The sequence below is a fragment of the Caretta caretta genome, chromosome 3 (assembly GCF_965140235.1).
Source record: "Caretta caretta isolate rCarCar2 chromosome 3, rCarCar1.hap1, whole genome shotgun sequence".
Taxonomy (NCBI): domain Eukaryota; kingdom Metazoa; phylum Chordata; order Testudines; family Cheloniidae; genus Caretta; species Caretta caretta.
The window spans coordinates 47,426,487-47,454,025 of NC_134208.1; the positions used below are offsets into that span (position 1 = coordinate 47,426,487).

The window sequence follows — 27,539 nt, forward strand, 5'->3', positions numbered from 1 at the left end:
GTTAAATTTAATTACATTATGGTCACTCTTACCTAGTGGTTCATCTATATGCACCTCTTGACCCAGATTCTGTGCTCTACTTAGGACTAAATCAAGAATTGCCTCTTGCCTTGTGGGTTCCAGGACAAGCTGCTCCAAGAATCAGTCAAATGGTGTCTACAAATGTTATCTCTGCAACCTGCCTGAGGTGACATGTAGCCATTCAATCTGGGGATAGCTGAAATCCCCCATTATTACTGGAATTTTTGTTTTTGTAGTCTCTCTAATCTCCCTGAGAATATCAAAGGCACAGTCACCATCCTGGTAATGTGGTTGGTAGTTTATTCCTACTGTTGTACTCTTATTATTCAAGAATGGAATTTCCATCCATAGAGATTCTGTAGTACAGTGTGATTCATTTAAGATTTTTACAATATTTGACTCTCTGCTTTCTTTTCATAGAATCATAGAATATCAGGGTTGGAAGGGACCTCAGGAGGTCATCTAGTCCAACCCCCTATTCAAAGCAGGACCAATCCCCAATTAAATCATCCCAGCCAGGGCTTTGTCAAGCCTGATCTTAAAAACTTCTAAGGAAGGAGATTCTACCACCTCCCCAGGCAACGCATTCCAGTGTTTCACCACCCTCCTAGTGAAAGAGTTTTTCCTAATATCCAACCTAAACCTCCCCCACTGCAACTTGAGACCATTACTCCTTGTCCTGTCCTCTTCTACCACTGAGAATAGTCTAGAACCATCCTCTCTGGAACCACCTCTCAGGTAGTTGAAAGCAGCTATCAAATCCCCCCTCATTCTTCTCTTCTGCAGACTAAACAATCCCAATTCCCTCAGCCTCTCCTCATAAATCATGTGTTCCAGACCCCTAATCATTTTTGTTGCCCTTTGCTGGACTCTCTCCAATTTATCCACATCCTTCTTGTAGTGTGGGGCCCAAAACTGGACACAGTACTCCAGATGAGGCCTCACCAATGTCGAATAGAGGGGGACGATCACGTCCCTCGATCTGCTCGCTATGCCCCTACTTATACATCCCAAAATGCCATTGGCCTTCTTGGCAACAAGGGCACACTGCTGACTCATATCCAGCTTCTCGTCCACTGTCACCCCTAGGTCCTTTTCCGCAGAACTGCTGCCTAGCCATTCGGTCCCTAGTCTGTAGCTGTGCATTGGGTTCTTCCGTCCTAACTGCAGGACCCTGCACTTATCATGTAGAGAGCCACTGCCCCACCAGCATCTACTCTGTCATTCCTATATGTTTTGTAACCTGTTATTACTGTGTCCCATTGATTATCATCATTGCACCATCATCTCCTTTAGAAAGAAAGTAACACATATAAGAATATACACTAACTTCCATTTTTTTTACTACAAAAGTTATATGAACTTTTAATTTGCATTGTATACAGCAAATTTCCACAAAAATTGGCTCAGTATAGCCCTGTGATATATTATGATTAATATGTTAAACGCCAACCTTATATTCAAATTGTTGTAGACCATTGTCAGTAGCATACATATAATCCCATTGAATTTGGATGTACTTATCTTATTGGACTCTATTTATATCACTACTGTATCTAATCTGGTATTTCCAAGGTATTATCCTCTCATATTTAAGTACCTGCTAGTACTGGGAAAGGGTCACTGCACCTGAAGTCAGTAGTAGGCTCCAGGAAATTCAAAGTGGGAAGACAGAAGGGCACAATCTGTGGAGGGGTTGATGAGCATCACCATCTGGGGCTAAGACGATCCCCACCGATTAGCTGCGGAGCCACTCTGTACCCCTGTGCACTGGCCTGACCAATCCTGAGTGTCACTTTGTGTGACAGCAAGGGGCCTCTGTAGGTCAGAATTTGGCTCAGTGGCAATTTAGCCTAGTACTGGCTGAGTAAAAATGAAGGGCTGGATTCTGATACCCTTTCTCACATTGAACAGTGAAGTAAATTCTTTCCATAAGAAGAAAATTCATTGTTTCAAATGGGGCTTCTAGAAGAGTAAGATCCCCCACAACATGAGGAAAGGCATCAGAATATGGTCCTAAGTAAGAATTTCAGGATTTAGCTCAGTGTGCTGTATTAATTCCCACAGAGCCATAAGACCCTGTCAAGTGACCAGCTATTTATATATTCTTAAATACAAAAATTATTGCCACAGTATACTTTAACTGGAGAATTAAGATACATTGGACCAAAATCCATCAGTACAGCTTCGGTGCATACAATCTAGCCCCATGTGCTAACAAACCTTGTAAAATAAAATATTTATAACACATTTAATGAGAAGTAGTGACTCTTCTGCATTTTGAATGGAAGGAGCTTCTTTTCTAATGGAAAAGGTAATTTTTAAAAAAAAAAGACTAGTTGGATACAAAATTTCAATTAAACTGTTGGCTGATATTGAGTTATATCAGCAGAGATAATAATGCTGAAAACTACAAAACTCTTGGTTTTTAATTTGCACTCATATGACTTACAGGCTACCTAACAAAATAAAATTGTGAAAACACTGCCCCAAGGCATAGACCTTCAGCGCTAAGTTTCAGACTGTAGCAAGATTTTACAATGAGTTATATACCCCCTAGAAAAGAAGTGCTGATAAAGCTAACAAATTCATAATTATAGCAGTGGTTCTGAGGATAATAATAATAATTACTGATCATTTGTTTTGTGGCAGCACCCAAAGGCTCCAGGCAATGATCATAGCCAAATTGCCCTAGCCACTTTGTGCACACACACCAAAAAGACAGTCCCTTGCTCACAATAATAATCAAATAACACCCCATCAGTTTTTGCCATTCCCGGCAGCATTTCCTTTAAGCATCAGGGTAAAACCTCCATGGAAACTTGATTAACCAAAGTGATAGGACATGAACAGTCACCAACTTGGTGCTATATTATAACAACATTTTCATGTCAGCGAGACCGAAATGGCTTCTTTGGGGTTTGATTTGTTATTCTTGCTGATTGATATCTCCTTTTCATTTTTCTATACCTCTAGCAGTAGTAATATTAAATCAAAGAGGGATATTTTTATGATTATATTTTAAAGTGTTAGGCAACCATGTTAAAACCCTCAGTGGTGGGGGAATTATGGAGATATTGATTGTTAAAGCTCATGTTGCTATCTGTTCGGTGTCTGGTCAGCGTGTGGGTTTTAAACAACTTTCATTATTGATTATTTACAATGAGGTTTTTATAATAAACAAATGCATAGGACCAACAAAATAAATCTCTGGCTTTAGATTTAGTGAGAATGGAGAAGAAGGTTGATCAGAGGTGGGCAAACTTTTTGGGCCGAGGGCCACATCTGGGTGGGGAAATTGTATGTAGGGCCGGGACAGGGGGTTGGGATGTGGGAGGGGGTGTGGTGTGCAGGAACGGGCTCAGGGCAAAAGATTGGGGCAGAGGAGGGGTGTGGGGTGTATGAGAAGGCTCAGGGAAGGGGGTTAGGGTACAGAAAGGGTGCAGACTGCAGGAGGGAGCTCAGGGCAGGGGGTTGGAGTGCAGGAGGGGTGCGGGGTGTGACAGGGCTTAGGGCAGGGAGTTGGGTGCAGGAGAGGCGTGAGGTAAGGCAGCGGGCTCAGGGTAGGGGATTGGGGTGCACGGGGGTGCAGGGTGCAGCAGGCGGCTCAAGGCAGGGAGTTGGGGGTGCATGGAGGTTCAGGCAGGGGGCTTAGGGCAGGGAGTTGGGTGCAGGAGAGGTGTGGGGTATGGCAGCAGGCTCAGGGTAGGGGATTGGGGTGCACGGGGGTGCAGCAGGCGGCTCAAGGAAGGGAGTTGGGGTGCATGGAGGTTCAGGCAGGGGGCTTAGGGCAGGGAGTTGGGGGGCAGTATGCAGGAGGGGTTCGGGCTCCAGCCCAGCACCACAGAGACTTGGTGCCAGCTGCTTCTGAGAGCGGCATGGGGCCTGCAGCATCACAGGGGGCAATCCCGCGGACTGGATCCAAAGCCCTGATGGACGGATGCGGCCCATAGTTTGCCCACCCCTGAGGTAGATGCTAGCATGGCCCTATTGCTGTAAAAGGGACTTGCACAGATGGCCAAGCAGCCCACATGGTGTCCTATTGGTTTATGAGACTGTGCATGGGCATACATGGGATCCATCTGCAGGATTACAGCCTCTGTTAACATCAGGATCCGGATTGGGAGGAAAGGAGCAGGGGCTGCAAATGACCACTTCAGTGTAATAGGAAACACATCAGTTAGTACCAGTACAGAATCAGTATCATAAACTGATCTGAGAGAATGAATATCTCAATGCCAAAATGTCAAAATTAGAAAAGTATCATAAATATTCTAAACTTTAAATTTGTATGTTTCTTATTAATTGCATCTGATGGAGATAATATGCCAGTGCTGGATTTATTTACGTGATATTTGATTTTCTAGTCCGTGACAAAGACTCTCTTCCTCATGCCATTCAGACTTTTTGCATTACTCCCAGGAAAATTAGTTTGGCTCCTCAGCCTGCTCCAGTATCTCCTTTAGAGACTATTGGTACCTTAGCCTCTGACTCTGTAAACTGCTGCACTCTGCTGCACCTCTGTGCTTGCACTGAGCCCACTGGCTCTGATATTCATGTATTTTCTGAGCAATTTGTGAGATTGCACCTTCCGAGACTGTGAGTTTTGAGCAGGTGCAAGAGTCTGGAAATGGGTTTGGAGAGCAGAATTTGGCCTTGGTAAGCTGCTTAAAACCCATTCCCATTCCTGATCTCCTCTGACTCTATGCTCCCACTCATATGCATAACCCTAAAATTGTTCCTCTTGTTTCTATCCAAATGGAATGTAAGCACCTTGAAGGCAGAGAACTTTTCTATTTCTGTTTCCATAAAACTCTGTAAGTCATCCTATAATAATCTATAACTGAGACATAAAAATATCAATTTATATTTACCAAATTATTTAGTTCACGTGTTCACTGCAGGGACAATATTATTTAACAGCTTTCTCTTATAAATAGTGGCTAATTGATCTACTGTACAAAAAAGTATATTTGTATCCCAATATTTTTTCCTGTTTTCAGGTCAGATTTCAAGAGGAAAGACAGGCCTTCAGCTGATACATACTGATATGCCAGGAGAAAAACTTCCCATAACAAGGTTCCGTTCTCTATTTAATGGTGAGTTTGGGAAATAACTTCATGATTTTCACAGAAATAGTCTTTGAAATTTCGTTCATGAAACACCGTGCAGTATGGCCCAATGGATGGTGCCCTGGAATGGTATCAGGACACCTGAGCTTTATTTCTGGTTCTGGTACTGGCCTGCTGAGTATCCTTGGTTGAGTCACTACACCTTTCTATGCCTCAGTTTGCCCCTCTATAAAGCGGACCTCGGGGCTTGTCTTCACTACTGGGGAGATCAATGCTGCTGCAATTGATGCAGTGGGTGTCGATTTACAGGGTCTAGTGAAGACCCGCTAAATTGATGGCAAGCGCTCTCAAGTCGACTCCAGTATTCCAGGTCCTCGAGAGGAGTAAGGTAAGTTGACCGGAGAGCATCTCCCATTGATGCAGCCCAGTGAAGACACTGGGGGAAAGTTGACCTAAGCTATGTCGACTCTGGCTACATTATTCATGTAGCTGGAGTAACATAATTTAGGTAAACTTACCGCAATAGTGGAGAGAACTAGTACTCAACTACTTTGTTAAGTCTTTAAAGATTCATGGATGAAAAGTATCAGAGGGGTAGCCGTGTTAGTCTGGATCTGTATAAGGTGCCACAGGACTCTTTGCCACTTTTAGACTAACAGACATAATGGAGCATAAGCTTTCGTGGGTGAATACCCACTGCATGCATCCGATGAAGTGGGTATTCACCCACGAAAGCTTATGTTCCAATACGTCTGTTAGTCGATAAGGTGCCACAGGGGGCTGGAGGGGATATATCCACCCTCTTCCCCAAGCTCTCTGGAGCAGAGAGCATGCAATCAGTAACCAACCAAAGGCCTGATTAAAAGTCTACTGAAGTCAATGGAAGTCTTGCAATTGACTTCAAGGGGCTTTGTAGGAGGCCCTGAATAGTAACACTTAGGTCATTCATCTCTGTTTCACGACAAACTGTAATATGGAAAGGTGATTCAGTCTAAAGAGAGGGAATCAGTGAATGTTTTCCCTATAAAGGAAGAGATGGACTTTAAAATCACAGGGTGCTTTTTGAAACTTTTGTTAAAATACTTCCATATTGCCAGGATTTATCCTGTTTAATTCAAGGAACACTTTTCTTTTAACCTAATCCCCATAAGTAAGTGAGAAATTAAGTGAGAACATACCTCTGCTGCTTCCCAATAACCTATCTAGTCAATAAATCTGGTGGCAATCAGATAAACAGCTTTGTTATAGGACTTTATAAATAAGGCTGGGACCACACCTGCCCATAGAATCCCACAGTTTGGTAGCTTTTGCCTTTCCCCATCCATCCACTGGGATGACTGGAACTCCTGCAGACTGCTTGACACTGCTTCAGTTTTCACCCTCCAGCAAAGATGTTGGTTCTAATGCTAACTGAGCAGCAAATACCCTATGTACAAAGAAAAGAAAAGGAGGACTTGTGGCACCTTAGAGACTAACAAATTTATTAGAGCATAAGCTTTCATGAGCTACAGCTCACTTCATTGGATACATACAGTGGAAAATATAGTGGGGAGATTTTATATACACAGAGAACATGAAACAATGGGTGTTACCATACAGACTGTAACAAGCATGATCAGGAAAGGCGAGCTATTACCAGCAGGAGAGCGGGGGTGGGGGGACACCTTTTGTAGTGATAATCAAGGCGGCCCATTTCCAGCAGTTGACAACAACAGTAGGAGGGGAAATAAACAAGGGGAAATAGTTTTACTTTGTGTAATGACGCATCCACTTCCAGTCTTTATTCAAGCCTAAGTTAATTGTATCCAGTTTGCAAATTAATTCCAATTCAGCAGTCTCTCATTGGAGTCTGTTTTTTTAAGTTTTTTTGTTGAAGAATTGCCACTTATAGGTCTGTAATCGAGTGACCAAAGAGAGAGAAGTGTTCTCCGACTGGTTTTGGAATGTTATAATTCTTGACATCTGATTTGTGTCCATTTATTCTTTTACGCAGAGACTGTCCAATTTGGCCAATGTACATGGCAGAGGGGCATTGCTGGCACATGATGGCATATATCACATTGGTAGATGCGCAGGTGAACGAGCCTTTGATAGTGTGGCTGATGTGATTAGGCCCTATGATGGTGTCTCCTGAATAGATATGTGGATACAGTTGGCAAAGGGTTTTGTTGCAAGGATAGGTTCCTGGGTTAGTGGTTTTGTTGTGTGGTGTGTGGTTGCTGGTGAATATTTGCTTCAGGTTGGGGGGCTGTCTGTAAGTAAGGACTGGCCTATCTCCCAAGATCTGTGAGAGTGATGGGTCATCCTTCAGGATAGGTTGTAGATCCTTGATGATGCATTGGAGAGGTTTTAGTTGGGGGCTGAAGGTGATGGCTAGTGGCGTTCTGTTATTTTCCTTGTTGGGCCTGTCCTGTAGTAGGTAACTTCTGGGTATTCTTCTGGCTCGTCAATCTGTTTCTTCACTTCAGCAGGTGGGTATTGTAGTTGTAAGAACGCTTGATAGAGATCTTGTAGGTGTTTGTCTCTGTCTGAGGGGTTAGAGCAAATGCGGTTGTATCGTAGAGCTTGGCTGTAGACAATAGATCATGTGGTATGGTCTGGATGAAAGCTGGAGGCATGTAGGTAGGCATAGCGGTCAGTAGGTTTCCGGTATAGGGTGGTGTTTATGTGACCATCGCTTATTAGCACCGTAGTGTCCAGGAAGTGGATCTCTTGTGTGGACTGGTCCAGGCTGAGGTTGATGGTGGGATGGGAATTGTTGAAATCATGGTGGAATTCCTCAAGGGCTTCTTTTCCAGGGGTCCAGATGATGAAGATGTCATCAATGTAGCGCAAGTAGAGTAGGGGCATTAGGGGACGAGAGCTGAGGAAGCGTTGTTCTAAGTCAGCCATAAAAATGTTGGCATACTGTGGGGCCATGTGGGTACCCATAGCAGTGCCGCTGATTTAAAGGTATGCATTGTCCCCAAATGTGCAATAGTTATGGGTGAGGAGAAAGTCACAAAGTTCAGCCACTAGGTTAGCCGTGACATTATCGGGGATAGTGTTCTTGACGGCTTGTAGTCCATCTTTGTGTGGAATGTTGGCGTAGAGGGCTCCTACATCCATAGTGGCCAGGATGTTTTCAAGAAGATCACCGATGGATTGTAGTTTCCTCAGGAAGTCAGTGGTGTCTCGAAGACAGCTGGAAGTGCTGGTAGCGTAGGGCCTGAGGAGGGAGTCTACATAGCCAGACAATCCTGCTGTCAGGGTGCCAATGCCTGAGATGATGGGATGTCCAGGATTTCCAGGTTTATGGATCTTGGGTAGCAGATAGAATACCCCTGGTCGGGGTTCTAGGGGTGTGTCTGTGCGGATTTGTTCTTGTGCTTTTTCAGGGAGTTTCTTGAGCAGATGGTGTAGTTTCTTTTGGTAACCCTCAGTGGGATCAGAGGGTAATGGCTTGTAGAAAGTGGTGTTGGAGAGCTGCCTAACAGCCTCTTGTTCATATTCCGACCTATTCATGATGACAGCACCTCCTTTGTCAACCTTTTTGATTATGATGTCAGAGTTGTTTCTGATGCTGTGGATGGCATTGTGTTCTCCACGGCTGAGATTATGGGGCAAGTGATGTTGCTTTTCCACAATTTCAGCCCATGCACATCGGCGGAAGCACTCTATGTAGAAGTCCAGTCTGTTGTTTCGACCTTCAGGAGGAGTCCACCCAGAATCCTTCTTTTTGTAGTCTTGGTAGGAAGGTCTCTGTGAGTTAGTATGTTGTTCAGAGGTGTGTTGGAACTATTCCTTGAGTCAGAGACATCGAAAATAGGATTCTAGGTCACCACAGAACTGTATCATGTTTGTGGGGGTGGAAGGGCAGAAGGAGAGGCCCCAAGATAGGACAGATTCTTCTGCTGGGCTAAGAGTATAGTTGGATAGATTAACAATATTGCTGGGTGGGTTAAGGGAACCACTGTTGAGGCCCCTTGTGGCATGTAGTAGTTTAGATAGTCTAGTGTCCTTTTTCTTTTGAAGAGAAGCAAAGTGTGTGTTGTAAATGGCTTGTCTAGTTTCTGAGAGGGAGATCAGGAAAGGACCCAGGAAGAGGAAGAATCTCATCTGAGGCCATCTACTCTGCCCTTTCATTGGTAAAACCCTCATTGGGGGTGGTTTTATTTTGGCGGTGGGAGAGCTCTCTTCCACCAACAAAGAGCGCCTACGCTGCTTACCTTATGGCACAGCTGTGCTGCTGTAAGGTGCGCAGTGTAGACACAGCATGAGTTAGGTTGAATAAAGTTGAAAGCTACTCTCCAGATTGTCTGTGCACAGTTACCAATGGTTCTGGTTATGTTGGGACTGCCCTGGGATTTTAACTACTGACCTAGCGTCTACAGTCCCGACAGACTACACTTTAAAATTAATACATTCTGGCTTCCTTCGAACCAGAATAGGAAAGAGTCGGGTGGCCCGAGTTGCTCTCACCCGCCACCTGCCTGAGCAACTCTGCTAAGATTTCTGAAAAATAAATAAGAATAGCAGAAGATGCAGTGGGAGTGCCTTGTCAGGCAATAGTCAAGTGCCCAAATCCTTATTATTGACCAAAGGTACATCTACACTGCAAAAAAAAAAAAACCAACCAAAACCCACCATGGCAGCGAGTCTCAGGGTACATCTACACTGCAGCAGAAGTCTCAGAGCCCAGGTCAATTGGCTTGGGCTCACAGGGCTGAGGCTGAGGGGCTAAAAATTGCAGTGTAGATACTCAAGCTTGGACTGGAACTTGGGCTCTGAGACCCATCCCCTCACTAGATTCCAGAGCCCTGCCCGAGCCTGAATGTCTATGTAACCCACACGCCTGAGTGTGGTGTTCTGTCCCATCAAGTGGCACGGAGACCACTTAGAGAGAGATTAATGAGTCTGCTCTATGGCCTTAGCTAACAGCCATATGGCTTTTAGCTCATGCAGTGGAGGCTCATGCGCTAAGCTCCAAAAGTCCCAGGTTCAGTTCAGCCCACCACAGACCGGGGTCTGCCAGCATTACATCTACGCTGCAATTTTTAGTCCTGCAGCCTGAGCCCCGCAAGCCTGAATCAGCTGACCCGGGCCAGGTGAGGCCACGCCTCAGGTCTTTTATTGCAGTGTAGAGGTACTCTCAGAGCCTGGGTCAAGTGACTCGAGCTTACGCTGACGGGCAAAAAATAAGTGTGTAGGTGGTTGGGGTCAGCCTGGAGCCTGGGCTCTGAGACCCTCCTCTCTTGCTGGGTTTCAGAGCCCGGACTCTAGCCTAACCGAGCACAATTACACTGCTATTTCTAGCCCCACAGTGCAAGCCCAAGTCAATCGACCAAGACTCTATGGGTATCTCTACACTAGACTCACTGCTTCGGGTGGGGGATTTGCTGTGTAGATGTTGTTTTCACTCAGTTCCCCAAGAGCTTAGTTCAACTCCAGTCTCATCACTCAGGTTCCTTTATTTGGCATACTGCAAAGCCACACTGAGTTGATCACACTCAAATGTAGGCGGTGGGTATAGGGTGTGCCACACATACATAGTTACACAGCAAACCTCTTCCTTCAAATACATTTACAGATGTTTTCGGATTGGCTTGGTTACTCTGCAGGAATTTCTGTATTGCGTGTTCTGTCCCTACACTGCCCATGCAGGATGTACTCTATATGTCATCTTGCTTTCCAGGCTTATGTTATCTGTTGTGATCTTGTCCATTGTAAATGATTCCTTGGGTGTTCCCCCTTATCTTAGCTAGTACAGACATTCTGCTTCCTGCCTGTTGATCCATTTACTTCCCTAATCCTGTCTCCCAAAAAATGAGCCTCACCCGTGTCCAATAACTCATGTCAAACAAGGCCTACATTCCACTGCTTTCGTTTTACTTTTTTATATTAGCATTTGTTTCATTTGCATTATGTTTCTGGTTTTTTGGGGCTTTCTTTTTAAAGTTTGCTATCCAGCAACACATTCTCAAGACCACAGTAGTTGTAATAATTTGAACCACCATTAATAATAGGCTTAAAGTTTGAACCGGGGATGCATGCTCACCTCCTTTGGTATAGCCCACCAGCGTGTAATCCCACATGATAATATTCCTCTACCTTTAAAGCATCCTTCAGTAATTTTAACTATGCTTTTATTTTAATTACATTATAAAAAGCTGGTACAAAATATAAAAATCTTTTCCTTTATAACCACAAGAAATGTAGTTGTGAAACAGAACATAGTCCAATTAAAATAACACTCCCTGGGTCCATGTCAGAAGTGTTCCTCATCAGCCACCACCCAATACTTATCACCAGCCTGGGCAGTTTTTAATTTACCAGCATTTCAACCATACTGTGCAATTTGGAGACACTTCCCCTACAGTGACTCCACAAGCAGACAACTCTGTTTGAGACATTACACCTGCACGCATAGGTGTCCCCTCAGATGCAAACAGCAGTACAAGTCTGGGGCTTTCCAGACCCTGCACTGTCTAGCAACAGTATTTTAGGGTGGTAAAGAAAATTCTTTCATGCCGTATGGGTTGCAGTAATTTCACATTTAACTTCATGGTACTGGACCCTTGTTAATTTTCTTACCTGTCTTGTACTGAATTTTTAACTTTTCTGTGGTGATAAGAGGGCAAGTTTTTCTTGCTCCATATATACTACACATGTTGGTATTATTAAAACGCATTGACTTAATCCCATACTTCCTTAAAAGCAATTACAACATTATGTATATTCTATACAGCTAACAAAGCTTCAGAATGAGTCTTTACCCCACTATCATGGTACATACTGGGTGAAATCATTGCCCCACTGAAGTCAATGGGAGTTTTTCTATTCATCTCAATGGAGTCAGGAATTCACCCATTGTATCTGAATTTAAAACATTCCCCCCAAAAAACAGTTAATGAAAGGTTGTTACTGCCTACCAGCAGACACACTTTGTTGAAATACAGTTTCAGTGGCATGGCTGATACATTAACCTATGCAAATTGTCATCCACAGTGTTGTAGATCCAGATCATTTAAGATATTCGTGATTACTGTTTAATCTGAAAAAAATATTCGTGTGAAGATAAAATTTTACTTTGCTCAATCCAGAGCTTTGGGTGCAAAAGATCTTTTGTAAAGAGGGGAAGTTAAGAATGCAGAAATCTGATTTATTTCTTTGGGAAACCATAAAAACAGTGCTTGGCAAATTAATATTATTTTGCTATGAGTGTACAGAGATTTCAACTGTTTTCTAATGTGCAGTTCTGCAGTGGTGAGTGTCCAGACAAACAAGCAATTGACATGGTTTATAAGTAGAGCAGATGTTGTGGGAACTGAGATTAGTTCAGTTTCACTGACTTTAATTTGTAAATTATAAAACATTGTGAACTTCATTCTTTATAAATGTGGGGGGGGGACCCTGAGACAACTTGTGAGGACCCCTCATAAACACTAATATGTCCAATGAATATTCAAGATCGTCCTCTCATGTACACAAATATAAGCAGCTTTACACACACTAATAATACCATTGAGGATTGGTTCCATGCACTGGAAAAACTCATTTCCTCTCACAGCCTCTTTCTGCTGTCAGATGTCTTCTTACATCTATACAACCAACTCTACCTATACAGTCTACATACTGCCACTGTTCTCTCCCACACTATAAACAGGATGCGTGCAAGGGGATGGCAAGGGAAAGTCTGTAGCCCATGACTCTCTCCTACTCCACCAGCATGTTGTGATTAGAGATACCAACATTTCACAGGGCAGCAGACCCATAGAATCATAGAATATCAGGGTTAGAAGGGACCTCAGGAGGTCATCTAGTCCAACCCCCTGCTCAAAGCAGGACCAATCCCCAATTTTTCCCCAGATCCCAAATGGCCCCCTCAAGGATTGAACTCACAACCGTGCGTTTAGCAGGCCAATGCTCAAACCACTGAGCTATCCCTCCCCCTCGTCAGTCACAGCCCTGCCTCCTGTAATGAGTCAGGAAATGGTTGATCTCTGTAAAGCTGTGCAAATAATGGGTTTTTTTGGTTTGCTGGCTGTGCTGAAAAGTCTGAAAAGAATCATTTGAGGTCAAACAGAACTGTTTTGACTCAGAAAATTGCAGTTTTTCCTTTCAAAAATGTTGAAATGAAACAGTCAGATTTTTCAGAATCTTTTTCAACTCAAACAATTCAGCAAATTTGACATGAATTCTGCATATTTTGGCCAAAACGGTCACTCAGCGCTAGGTCTATGTAGGTACTTACATTACTCCAAACACCTAATAGCTGAGATCAGAACAGCTGACGTTTTACCCTCCCCTGTCCACCATTCAACTATGAACTAGTAAATGCAATCTATGCCATTCACTTTCCACATACAGAATAGAAATCCCTGTACTTATTTCACTCACCTTCCCAGTATGGCTGGCGACACCAACCTACAGTCATAAATCAGATTTGCGACTTTATCCCACCTATACTATGCATACAAGGTTGCAGATACCAGAGTATAATATTTATTGAAACTGAGACTATTATTTCTTCATGGAATACGGGCTGGAACCAGCACATATCATAATCTATGACATTTTCATTTGCTGTTCATGATGTGAAAAGTTGCCGTCAGTCATCCTAAGATCATAGAATCATAAAATATCAGGGTTGGAAGGGACTTCAGGAGGTCATCTAGTCCAGTTCCATAACTTGTTTTAATTCCAGTGATATACCTGTCTGCCCATTAGTAGACAGTGAGTGGGGGACATAGTGTGAGAGCTCTGTGTGGAAACTTAATTTCTTTAATATCAGTTTCTTCCCCTCTTATTGTGCTTTTTCATTTGTTTATTGTACATATATATTGAATCTGACTTCACTTTAAAGTATATTTATGGGGGAGGATGTGTGTGTGTGTGTGTGTGTGTGTGTATATATCCAACAAATATATTATTTCAGTTTATACTGTAAAGAAAAAGAATGCCTATCCCAGGCTCTGGACACCCTTGACAACTTTTTTTAAAAGCAGCAATTAAACACCCAGTCCACAGCAAACATACGGACTGAAGTTTAAGCCCTTCTAGCACTCCTCTGCCCCACTGAAGAGTACCCTGCCACTACTCAGACTCCCAAATCCCCCATTTCTCTGAAGCCAGGGAGAACAGCTAGGCCTTGCAGTATGACCTTAAGGTTAATGATGATGTGGTTTTGCCAATAGAGGTAACCGAAATTTTTTAACCAAATATTTTTGTCCACATTTTTTTTGTGTCAAAATCGAACTATTTCATGATAACCGTTCAGTTATGACTAATTTTTGGATTTCTTTGATGAAAAAAATGAAAAAAAAATGAATTTTTTCATCCAAAAAATCAAAAATGCCTATGAAAGCAGAAGGCAAATAAGAAACACCCCAAATTGGTTATTTTCTTAAATCTCATTATTTTAAAGCAATCTTATGATTTGGGTAGTGGTCTGATGTGTTCTCTTTCAATGCTTGGGTTTAGCAATATTGAACATAGGCTTTTACAGACCCAGGCCCTGATCCAAGCAAATCTCTTATGCACATATTTAATTGTCAGCACATAAGGAGTCACATTAAATACATGCTTATGGGATTTGTTGGCTAGAGGCTCATGGGAAGGAGAGAATGCCAAAGGCCCGGGGCTTGAACAGAGAATACCCTGCCAGCAGCCCATGAATTCTTTATACCAGTGAGGCTCCTGCTCTGGTGCCCCTGCAACTGTGTTAATATGCCATTGGGGGAGGGGTGTCTATTAGATAGGTAGGTCCCAGGCCATTAGTGTTTTTTAGGTTAAAACCAACATCTTAACATCAACCTGGACTCAAACAGGTAGCCAGGTGTAATGTGCTCATGGAAAAACATCACTTACCTAGTAGGATGTCAAATGCTGCACCACCATAAACTTCCACATGGGGTAAGTTGTAGCTCTCTCTATATGGAATCCTGTTGGAGTGGATATTTGCCAACTGATTGCAGGGAAGATGTGAAAGCTTTTGCAACAGTAGGAGAGGGAAGAATCCTTACTACTAAAACAATACAGTCCTTGTGTAATTTTCCATTTTTTTATCCATAGGTGAAACAATCTATATTATTGCATATACATCTTGCATAGTACTCATCCTGGGAATAATCCTGGTGGCTCTCCTAAAGACCAGGTAATCTGACAAAGTTACAAATCTTTGGTATTAGGAAATTGGCATTCTAGAGATGAGAGTTACTCTCCTGACATTTTGACTCTACCTTTGTAGTTGTGTTTAAAATGCAGTACAATGTATCCCAGTGCTAGAATGAATTAGTCCTGCTGGTACCCACCTGCTCCACCCTGTCAGAGGTAGGAGACTCAGCATGGAAATCTGTTTTGTGCACATCAATAATGCACTATGCTTAGCAAAAGGGACTCCATTTTCCAGCTTCCCTGTCCATCTCAGGTGAGGGTGAAACCTGTGGGCAAAATGTTGGGGGAGAGCAGGAATACTTCCCTGGCAAACAGGGGATGAACAGGTTGAATACTCACCTTGGGGTATGTTCACAAACCCATGCGTGGAGTTTTTTATCAGTGCAGGTCCCATTATTGTTGATGGGAGTTCTGTGGCAAATTGTCAGAGTGAAGGGTGTACCACATTTTATCTTACAAAGTGGCAACAAAAAAAATACACATTAACTTTGTCAAGTGCACAAATGTTTGTTTACATACACAAGTTAAATATGATGCATTTTATTGGGCCAGATTAAATGGCCAGGTTTTAAGACACACAATGTCACAGGATGGGGAATAGAACCAAAGGTGGCAAGAGATATAGTGGTAGGGTGTTGCGTGAAATTTCATTATTAAATTCTGAGACAGAGATCAAAGAGGAATTTTGTAGAAAGATGCAAAAGACAAGTCGAGGATATGTGGAATACAGTTTATTTCTTTTCATATATATGGTTTGCAGTGACTGGAGACTATCAGTCAAGAGTATAAATAAAATGGGATTAAACATGGGTAGAAACAATTTAGAAGAAAGTACATTAAGTACTGTGAAGGGACTGATTTTATACCACAATGCTCATCGCAAATATAAGGGTTGAAATGCTGGTTCCATTGAAGTTGGTGGGAGTTTTGCTAATGACTTCAAAGGAACCAGAATTCCACCCAAAAGCTACATAACTGCACTATTAAATAAATGTACACTCTCTGTTTTCAGAGCCTGCAGAGCAACATATCCATCAAGAAATCCCTCACCAGTTCATTCATCTGAGATTCTTATGGTCCATTAACAGTCATAGATAATCAATATTCTGGCAAACTCTCTTTAAGGCTATTCTTGGTAGCCAGCCTGTTGTGGATAAGTCATAATAAAATGTATGTTATAAAGTCTAGTTTGTGATGGGATTTTGTGGTTGAGAGTATGAAAGAGTTTTATATTTACTTATATGTACAAAACCTTTCCCAAATGGAAAAAATGTTAAAATTGCACTCATTCACTCACCTGTGCATGCTCATTGATTTATATGGCACTGTCTATGTCCCATAGTTTTGGACTGTCAGTATATGATTGTAAAATCTTCTTCTTCATCATCTGGCTGATGGAAAGGTAGAACAACAACTATAATTTTACATTTAGATGGTTAATCCAGATAACCTGTGTCTGGAGCAGCAGAGTGTATTGCGGGGATGCCTCTTTTGTATTTGTGACTCCGGCACTGAGTTGTTATATGTTACATGATCTGTTCTGGGTGACCACAGTTGCACACGGAGAATCTTTAATTTTACATTTGAGCATCTGTCATAGTTTGTGGTAAAAATATTATATCCGCATGAATCTGGGCTAGCTACATGGCTAAGAGTGGCAAAAAGAAGGTTAAGCCTGATTGCAGTCTGTAAGTACCTAAATGGTGAACAAATATTTACCAATGGGCTATTCAATCTAGCACAGAAATATGTAACATGATTCAATGGCTGGGCATTGAAGTGAGGCAAATTTACACTAGAAATAAGATGTACATTTTTAACAGTGAGAGTAATTAACCATTAGAACAATTTAACAAGGGTGGGTTCTCCATCACTGACCATTTTAAATCAAGATTGGATGTTTTTTTCTAAAAGATCTGCTCCAGGAATTATGTGGGAGAAGTTCTTATGGTCTGTGTCACAGGACATTGGACTAGATGATCACAAGGGTACGTTCTGACCTTGGAATCTATGAATGTTACTGGTACTATTTTTTTTTTGTATCCCCAAACCCAGATGACCTTAGCAGTATGAGTGCAAATGTCCAGCCCTTGAGAAAGAAATTAATCACAAATACACTTTAGAAATGTCTAAACTTTAAATTAGTTTTTCTTTACGTAATAATATCAAGATTTTATGGTCTACTCCACCCACAGGGAAGATTTCCAGGTTCTACTTCTATCAAGTGCTCCTGTTTCTGGCACACCTGGGAAACAGATATCACACCTTAACCCCCTGACTGACTGAAGACTGAATAGTGGCATAGGTCTCAGGCCAAGATAATTTGTTTAATAACTGGTGGTAATTTTATTTTTAAATGACAGCTCCTTGACATTGCTAAGGTAAATTGTACTAGTTTTAGCAAAGATGGATTAATAAGCAGAGTGTAGATGAGGTGTTCAGAGTTGCATGATAAATACAGTTTATCCCATCTCTGCAACTTATCACATAGATAAATAGAGCTGAACAGTAATTTTATGTTGAAATGGTTTTTTGAATGTGGTTTCCACAAAATCAAATTTTTCTGCAGTTCCTGTATTTCTATGACACTTGAAGTCTATGTGGCAGTGATAGCTATGGGTGCAGAGGGATAGCTCAGTGGTTTGAGCATTGGCCTGCTAAACTCAGGGTTGTGAGCTCAATCCTTGAGGGGGCTGTTTAGGGATCTGGGGATTGGCTCTGCTTTGAGCAGGGGGTTAGAGTAGATGACCTCCTGCTCCCTTCCAACCCTGATATTCTATGAAATATCCATGTGGTAAATTAATTGTATTTATCATGCATTTTGACTTTCTCTGCTTCCCACTAAAACAAATATGCAGTGACAAGTTTAACATCTGGGTTGAAATACTGGCCCATTGAATTCAATGCAAGTTTTGCCATTGACTTCACTGGGGCCAGAATTTCATCCCCGATATCTTGCAACCCATCAGGACTAGGAATGGGAGCTTTCTACCATTATTAGAAAGCCAGGAATTCTTCCTTTCAAACAGGCTTTTTTTTCTGGCTTTGGTGGATTGTGAAATGACTGGCCAGAAGACTGCAAAATTATTATGTATGAAAAACCTATGTTAGGTAACTGTAGAAGTGTCACCAATTATTAGCCATACTTTTTGCTCTCTCTTTGAGGCCAGTATAGTTAGAATAATTTCCTTCCTATTTTATTATTTTGAAATTAAACACAATCATTTTATTAAATCAACACTAGTACAGATACACAAACAGAAATGTGAATTGATAGGAAAGGTAGTTAATTTGCTAATTAAAAGACCGTTCTAGATCAATCCAATTATCAGCATTTACTAGGTGGGTATTACATATTAGATTATCACTGTTGCTTTACAATTATGGTGTAAAAAGACCAAGCTCAGAACTATACTACCACTAGTATTAGCATATTTAATATTTCCATACTTTAGAAAATAAATGATGCATTAATGGAGTCACCATATGGAAAGACGCACATCTCAGTTTTGTTTCCAATCTGACTGTATGCCTCCTATCCACTAGTGCAATGCTGAAGAGCATGTATTGCAAAAACTTGCAGGGATACATTTAAATTCAGATTTTAAAAATCTCTTTTTATTCAAACAAAAGAACCATTTAAATATTTCTAATAACCTTTAGGTATGTAAATTTTTTAATTTAAAACCACCTAATTTTAGGGCCTTAAGCAACCTGAATATGTTCCTTTATCTGCCTTCCCTTCCCCCCAATTTATTTAGCATGCATACCAAAAGTTTAGTGGATATTGTGTTACTTTGCTAACTTGATTGGATATGTTAACTAGTACTATCACAAATGCTTAATACTGGACTACGGTACCTTCATGAGCTGTGTATGAAATTTCTGTATCCTGCTTCTTTTGGCTTTGTATTTTAGCCTGATGCTTTGTTGGGGTAATTGTACCTTTTCTGGTTGTAAACTTCTGAAGAGTAGGATAAGTTATTAAATAAACAAATTTCTGCTGTATACCCCGGTATTCAAGTAGTTTAATCATCATTTCATTTTTATTTCAATCCATTCTCTAGTGCGTAATAGTCCTTTGGGGTCAGATTGTGATTGCTCCTTGTACAAAGAGTAGGGGATAGGCTGGTCATGATTGCAGTCAATACAATGCTCCAAGAGCAGGGTAACAATCCTATGCTTTGTATCATGTGCCCCCTACTTTGGTCATCAGCTCCCTGATCTTCAACAATGAAAGCCTGAGCCTGTAAAAACTGAGCTAAAGTTGTAACTTCATTAGGAGACTTTTATCCTGGCATGCAAACCATTGCATGTGCAGCTGTAGAGTAGCTTAAATCTGAAAACTGGCCACTGGGCAGCTTAAACTCAGACTCAAGTTTACCTAAAGTGAAAATGTGGTTGAAGAGCCAGAGCAAGCAAATACTACTTTCAGGGACTGATTGGTTTTTACTATGGCCTTCATAATTCTGATAGATGTTCAGACAGCACAAGGGCGAGGCTTGGTATAAAACCCAGAAAGACATAGCCTGCAAATATCTTGGTTAGATCCCTTTAAACATTCTTGCTTTTCAGGCCATATTGCATGTTTTCCATATTGTACGCATTTGTTGCTTTTCTCCAGGCCTTTTCGAAATTTGCATTTTGGATACAATTACTGTTCCTTCTGGGTTGTAAATTTTTACTATTTCTACAAGTACTTATATGGATAGGAAACATCCCTCAGCCAGGAAAGTCTTTCAAACCTATAGAGCAGTGGTTCCCAAACTTGTTCCGCCACTTGTGCAGGGAAAGCCCTTGGTGGGCCGGGCCGGTTTGTTTACCTGCCGCGTCCGCAGTTTCAGCCGATCGTGGCTCCCAGTGGCTACGGTTCACTGCTCCAGGCCAATGGGAGCCGCTGGAAGCGATGCGGGCCGATGGACGTACTGGCCGTTCCCGCTTCCAGCAGCCTCATTGGCCTGGAGCAGCAAACCATGGCCATGGGCAGGTAAACAAACCGGCCTGGCCTGCCAGGGGCTTTCCCTGCACAAGCGGCGGAACAAGTTTGGAAACCACTGCAATAGAAACATTCTAAGTTTGACTTCTGTAAGGCAATCCAAACCAGACACAATACTCTAAATATGGGCATATTGTTGTATGCAATCGTATCACAGTATTCTCTGAATTGTTTTGGATCCTTTTTCTAATATTACCAGGCATTGTATGGTTTTTTAACTCCTGTTGCAGACGGAGTAGATTTCTTTCTTAACTTGTCCAACAATGACTCAAATATTTTTCCTGAAAATTTAAGTCCATTAAGGCATTCAGCTATCACAGTGAGGGTTGAGCTTATAAAACCCTAGATCAGTGATACTCAGACTGTAGCTCTCAAGCGGCAAGTGACTTTTTAATATGTCTGCTGTGGCTTTCTGAAGCATATGATATTAAAATACAATGATTTAATTATTAACCAATCTAAGTTTATATATATAAACAAAATATTTTCCCTGTCATTCACATTACTGTGGCTCTTTTGGGTAAATGCTGATCACTAATTTGGCTCCTGAACCACTGGGGTCTGACTATCACTGGCCTAGATAGATTAATAAATATATTAAATTGGTCATAGCCCACTATTCATTTCTCTCCACTGTGAGGACTAGCCATTCACTATGACTTTTTATTTCCCATTATGTAGCATGTTTTTACTCAAGACGTTTTTCCTTTTATCCATCATTGTCCCAGTTTAAGGAATATTATCAAAAGTGTTTTGAAAATTAGCATTACGTTATGTCTATTGGGTCACCTATGTTAAAATTTTGTTTTAGTAACACTTTCAAAGAACAGGTGAGAGAAGCATGATTTTCTATGAGAGAAGCGAAGGGAGATTGTTGGTGTAAACTGTCACAGCTTTGTTGAATTCAATGGAATTATGACAATTTACACCAACTGGACATCCAGCCCACCATATTTGTTTGCCCATGGCAGAGCTTATTTATCCAAGTAGTCTATTATACTCTCCTTAATTAGATGCTCCTTAGTTTCCAGGACTTTAGGGCCTCCTCTGTCTGTCTTGTGCCAGCAATGCCCCTCTGCCATGTACATTGGCCAAACCTGACAGTCTCCACGCAAAAGAATAAATGGACACAAATCTGACAGCAGTAACTATAACGTTCAAAAACCAGTAGGAGAACACCTCAATCTCCCTGGACACTTAATAACAGACTTAAAAGTGGCAATTCTTCAACAGAAAAACTTCAAAAACAGTTTGAAGAAATGAGAATGAGAAACTGCAGAACTGGAATTAATTTGCAAACTGGACACCATCAAATTAGGCCTGAATAAAGACTGGGAGTGGATGGGTCACTACAAAAACTAATTTTCCCCTGCTGATACTCACACCTTCTTGTCAACTGTTTGAAATGGGCCAACTTGTTTACATTGGCCTCATTAGCACTACAAAAGTGACTTGCACCCCTTCTTGTCAACTGTTGAGAATAGCCCACTTCCACCTTAATTGAATTAGCTCGTTAGCACTGACTCCCCACTTGCTAAAGCAACTCCTATCTTTTCATATGCTGTGTATTTATACCTCCCTACTGTATGTTCCACTCCATGCAGCTGATGAACTGGGTTTTAGCCCAGGAAAGCTTATGCCCAAATAAATTTGTTTGTCTCTAAGGTGCTACAAGGACTCCTCATTGTTTTTCTGAAGTCAGTGACAACCTTCCTGTTGAATAGAAAGGTGGCAAGATACAATCTGTTTTTACAGAACTGTAATTCCGGTGATCTCCTTTAGTTGCCTTCTAAAGATATAGACCATTTTAGAGATTTTCCAGTCTTCAAGGCTGGAGGCCCTACATACCACTTAGACCCATCTGTGGTGAAAAATGTACCCTTTCCATCATGGGTTTTACATGTTCCACAGGGCCCTGTTCAATCCCTATGGACTTACATTATACATACAATATATACATTATATAATTCTTGGCCTTTGTTTCCTTTAGAATTATTTCCTGTTTTTTTTACATATTATTTTCCTAAGAGCCCCTTTAGGTGAAAACCATCTGGCCCTGATGATTTCCTGAAACTGGGTTGCTCGGTAACTTGCTTCTGGGAGATTTTAATGATTCCTGTGACAAGTGCCATTAGAATGTACACTTTTATATTGTCTTTTACAATAAAGATGTATGCAAAACATAAATACTTATTCATTTTATTGAGCATTATGACTGCATCAACAGAAGAATACAATGATTAGGCATTTATAATGCTACTGATTCCTAATGCCACTTCTTCTAGTTTAAATATATTAAATATCTATTATATTAAATACATTAGTAATAGATAATCAATTGAAAATCCCAGCCAGCAGCACTTTCAGTTTTAAAAGTATTGAAGTGCCTTAGACACCTGAAGTACCTTTGCAGTTTATGATGTTTCTATTTTCTGTACTATAGCATACTAGATGGCTTTAACAGCAATTCATTATTTTATTCTTAAAGCTATAAAATGTGATAGGTGTTTTATAGACATACAGGAAACCACACTCCCTGCCCCAAGGAGCTTGCAGTCTGAAAAACAGATGAAGAGTGAAGGACAGGGATGCAACACATGAGCACAGCTGTCAGAGTGATGGCTAATAACCATATAGTTAGGTTTGGTTTTGTACATATTTTAAAATGTTATAATATGTGATATACATAATCTGTCACCAACTGCTCTTTTATCTAATGGTAATTAGCTGGCTACTGTCTTTTAGGCATCACAGCAAAAGTGGGTCTCCAGGACGGATTTGAAAGAGAAGTAGATAGTGACTTTTGCAGATCGGCCCAGGACAAGCATTCTAGGACCTGGAGTGTCTGCATCTTACTATCCTTATGTGAAGTTGTTCATCATGCAATTTTTGGAGTAATTGCAAAAAAATACACTAAGACGGTCACACATGTGAGACAGAACATATTTTCCATCTCAGTATATAGTATAAAGCATTAGGATCTGTTCAGGCACCCACTGAAATCAACAATTATTTTACCATTGATTACACTGGGTACAGGATCAGATGGTAATTTGGGTGATTTTTAGCTCATATAAAAACAGTAATGAAAATGTTTGCTCTACATTTATAATATATAAAGAGGCAGAAAAATAAAAATTGAAGAAAAAATTTAAATGATCTGAGTGTGGTACACTGAAGCAACTTTGATTACCATAACTTGAATATTTCTTTACAGAGGAATATTTTGAGTTATCAAAGATCTCATAGTTAATGCTTAGTTAATGGAGGGAAGAAATATGTTTCTATGGTAACTTAGAAGAGATTCATCAGTTGCGTATCGTTTTCCATTAAAGCAGATTGGAACAACTGATAATAAAGATAATCACAAGCAAATGCACTCAGAACGGATTACACCTTACCAGAGTAAACATTAGAGTATGTGATGGAGTGACAGCTGATATTTACTAACGCCTTACGTGTGACTTAGTTAACTGGAATTGCTGCATGTAGCATGTCGTAATACGTCAGCATATCTCTTTCAATAAACATTTAGATATGTTTTATTTCACCTTTAAGATTAATGCCATACACTGCAAAATAATAGGTGTATTTAACGAGTACAGCCGTGCTGGTGACAGTTCTTCAGCAAATATACCATGTCTCTGGAGGGTGATCCAAAGGGCTATATTAACATTGGTTTTAATCATGCCCTCCTGCTCGGACATTAGGATCATGATGGCAGATGTTAACTGAGAAGGGAGATTGGAAGAAAAAATGTTTCCATTTAGTAACTATAGGATAAATAAATGCATAAATAAAAATAATTAACAAGTCAAGCATGGGAAATGTTGCTGGGACAGTTCTCAGATTGGATACTTTTTTTAATCAGGTTCTGAACATTTCAACTTGCTTTACAAATATTAATTAATGAAAACCTCTCAGCACTAGGTGAGCAACCCGATAAGTCACACAGTAAGCCAGTGACCCAGCTGGGAACAGAATCTTAGTTCCCAGCCCACAGATCTGATTACGAGGCCACACTCCCTCCCCTTAAAATAACCCTCTGAGAAAACAGGCATATCTTATACATAAACTATCCCTTTATCGTAGAATTGGTTCATTTCTACAGCATAGATCAAAACAGTAGTAATTCTACCTCAGTGATTCTCAAGCTGCATTCTATGATCCCATATTACAATAGTGAGTAAATGGTTTCAGAGCAACAGCCGTGTTAGTCTGTATTCACAAAAAGAAAAGGAGGACTTGTGGCACCTTAGAGACTAACCAATTTATCTGAGCATAAGCTTTCGTGAGCTACAGCTCACTTCATCGGATGCATACTGTGGAAAGTGTAGAAGATCTTTTTACATACACACAAAGCATGAAAAAATACCTCCTCCCACCCCACTCTCCTTCTGGTAATAGCTTATCTAAAGTGATCACTCTCCTTACAATGTGTATGATAATCAAGTTGGGCCATTTCCAGCACAAATCCAGGTTTTCTCACCCGTCCTTCCCCCCCCCCCCCCCCCAACTCACTGTCCTGCTGGTAATAGCTTATCTAAAGTAACCACGCTCCTTACAATGTGTATGATAATCAAGGTGGGCCATTTCCAGCACAAATCCAGGGAGCTCACGAAAGCTTATGCTCAAATAAATTGGTTAGTCTCTAAGGTGCCACGAGTACTCCTAATACCACCACCCCCCCTCAGACGTACTTGTTAAACCCTGGATTTGTGCTGAAAATGGCCCACCTTGATTATCATACACATTATAAGGAGAGTGGTCACTTTAGATAAGCTATTACCAGCAGGAGAGTATGTTTGTGTGTGTGTGTGTGGGGGGGGGGGGGAGTGAGAAAACCTGGATCTGTGTTGGAAATGGCCCAACTTGATTATCACACACATTGTAAGGAGAGTGATCACTTTAGATAAGCTATTACCAGCAGGAGAGTGGGGTGGGAGGAGGTATTTTTTCATGCTTTGTGTGTATATAAAAAGATCTTCTACAGTATGCATCCGATGAAGTGAGCTGTGGCTCACGAAAGCTTATGCTCAAATAAATTGGTTAGTCTCTAAGGTGCCACAAATACTCCTTTTCTTTTTGCGAATAGTGAGTATCTATAGTGCGAATCTCTCCCATCTAGCAATAAAGTAAGGAAAGATGCTCACAACCACCCACAGACTTGTTCATGAGCCCACATTTGTGTGTGTGGGGGGAAGTGTTGCTAGTTTTGGAACCCTTGGATTAAGCACTCATATTACAACTCCTTCCTGAATCTTATTTTCAATGATGTCTGGTTAGCTCTTAAACTGACATATAAATGGCCAGCTCAAGGCCAATTTCCAGCCACCTGTAAAGACTGAATTGTATCTGACGCCAAAGCAAGGTAGCCCTGAAAAATATTAAAGCCGCAGTCTGTGAAATGGATCCAGGCTGGTAAAAGATAGTGAAGAACAACTATGCGAACTACTAATGGAAATAATCTATGCCTGCTTCAGAGAAGCGCAGCTACAAAACTCCTGGAAAAAAAGCAATAGTTCACCCAGTCCTCAGGAAGCCAGCCCTTGCCAGAAAGACCTCTCCAATGACTGTTCTGTCTCCAACCCCCATTCCTGGGCAAAATAATTTGGAGAGTAGTAGCCACCAAACTCCAACCACATGTAACATCAGCTCACAACCTGGATGTCTCATAATCAAGTTGGTTCAGACCATGGCCCAACCCCAGAGACTGCAATAATGGTACAAGTAAGAGTGCTGTCATTCGGGCTGTAGACAACTGTGATCCCACCTTCTTTCTTTTCAAGTAAATCTTTCACTTTTTAAAATCTCATCCTTCTCCAAACTTTCATGTTTCCGAGAAGAGCTGAGTGCATGTCAATGGGGAAAAAATCATAGTCCAGGTTTTGGGGTTTTGTGTTAAGAGCTTGCTTTCTAACGAAATTCAGATCAAGAGCACATACATAATGAAAGACTGAAGAAGGCTACATAGACAGACACAATAAAATAACTGATGTTTCAGGCAAGAAGCGGCAAAGAGTCCTGTGGCACCTTATAGACTAACAGACGTATTGGAGCTTTTGTGGGTGAATACCCACTTTGTCGGATGCATGTCGGATGCAGGCAAGAAGATTACAGTAGTTTCATGAATGATTTGAACAGGTTACAGAAATAATGAGGCTGTTATTTTAAATTGTCCATTGCTGATTTATCGATGATGGTGCAGTTCACTGGCATCATGTTGCACTCAGGTATTTAGTACCAAATTCACAAGAGCTTAAAGAGAGGCTGTGGATGGCTCTCTCTATGTAAACTAGTCATTATCACAGAAACTGTATTTCTGGGGATGATAATCGAGGGATCATAAAATAAAATGCCAACTGGTGCATGAGGCTTTTGCACAAAAATCTAATCACCTCCACAGTGTTACACTAAAGAGTATATCCTGTCTTCTTTTCATTGCTTGATATAATTAATCAGGTTTTAAAAACAGCTGATGAAAAAAGCAACTACAATGAGTTTAATGTCTCTAACAAATATGAGAGGTGCGCTAGATTTGGGGGATATGGCAGGCTGCCATTTGTCACAAATTCTTGGAACAAGACAAAGTCATTCATATACTTAACAGATGTTAACCACTGTAAAAATACAAAAGTGCTATTGCTAAAAAGTACTTACAGTAAATTTAGATTGGGTTCCACGTTCATAACATAATTGACTCGGCAAATGGAAAGTGGAGATTCAGAGAAATAACACACATAATAGCCAGGCCACACACAATGTGGGATCTCATAAACTACTTCAAATATTTGTACTGTACTAAAAGTCAGCTTGATTAAGAAGTAACAATGTATTCACTTTTTGTGGAACGCTGTAATTAATTTTGTCTAAAGCAAGCTAAAAGGCCATTTAAATAGACAGTAAAGTGCTGATTTCCTTACTTTTAAAAGTATCAAGTACATGAATTTGTATTGATAGACATTATATTTATTATTTGCAACGATGTATTGTTTCCCAAAAGTAACATTTGGCAAGATGTATTATTCTAACGCACAGTTACTCTTTCAATAAAGAACAGCTATAGCATGCTTTCTTTTCTTGACTGAAAAGGTTTTGCAATTGATTTTCTTTATATAAATGCTCTTGGACAAGACATATTGCATGTGAATTAATTTGCAGAAAGAACATTTTAATTTACAGTTCAAACTTTGAAGGAAGCTTGTGCAACTTTAGAATTTGTTTTCTTGTTCAAAGCCGTGCAGATGAAGTTACCAGCTTCCATCACCTTGTAAAGATTCACTCCCTAAGACATG

At 40.9% G+C, this 27,539-nt stretch overlaps 2 protein-coding genes across 9 annotated transcripts in view; one reads left to right on the forward strand and one right to left on the reverse strand.

The window, feature by feature from the left end:
* The window catches only part of GFRAL (GDNF family receptor alpha like), a 36,329-nt gene extending 19,765 nt beyond the window's left edge, over positions 1 to 16,564 (forward strand). For both annotated transcript variants that reach the window (XM_075126472.1, XM_048845243.2), the window contains exons 8-10: positions 5,025 to 5,120; positions 15,147 to 15,228; positions 16,261 to 16,564. In XM_075126472.1, coding sequence (XP_074982573.1) covers positions 5,025 to 5,120; positions 15,147 to 15,228; positions 16,261 to 16,333 — 251 coding nt within the window. In that variant the 3' untranslated portion in view covers positions 16,334 to 16,564. The remainder of the gene's footprint in view (positions 1 to 5,024; positions 5,121 to 15,146; positions 15,229 to 16,260) is intronic.
* The window catches only part of HMGCLL1 (3-hydroxy-3-methylglutaryl-CoA lyase like 1), a 141,296-nt gene that overhangs the window by 8,056 nt on the left and 105,701 nt on the right, over positions 1 to 27,539 (reverse strand). For 6 of the 7 annotated variants that reach the window (XM_075126473.1, XM_048845258.2, XM_048845257.2 and 3 more), the window contains one exon: positions 26,677 to 27,529. The exons of the other annotated variant lie outside the window; for it this stretch is intronic. In XM_075126473.1, coding sequence (XP_074982574.1) covers positions 27,428 to 27,529 — 102 coding nt within the window. In that variant the 3' untranslated portion in view covers positions 26,677 to 27,427. Of the gene's footprint in view, positions 1 to 26,676; positions 27,530 to 27,539 lie in introns of those variants that run through there. 7 annotated transcript variants of the gene reach the window in all.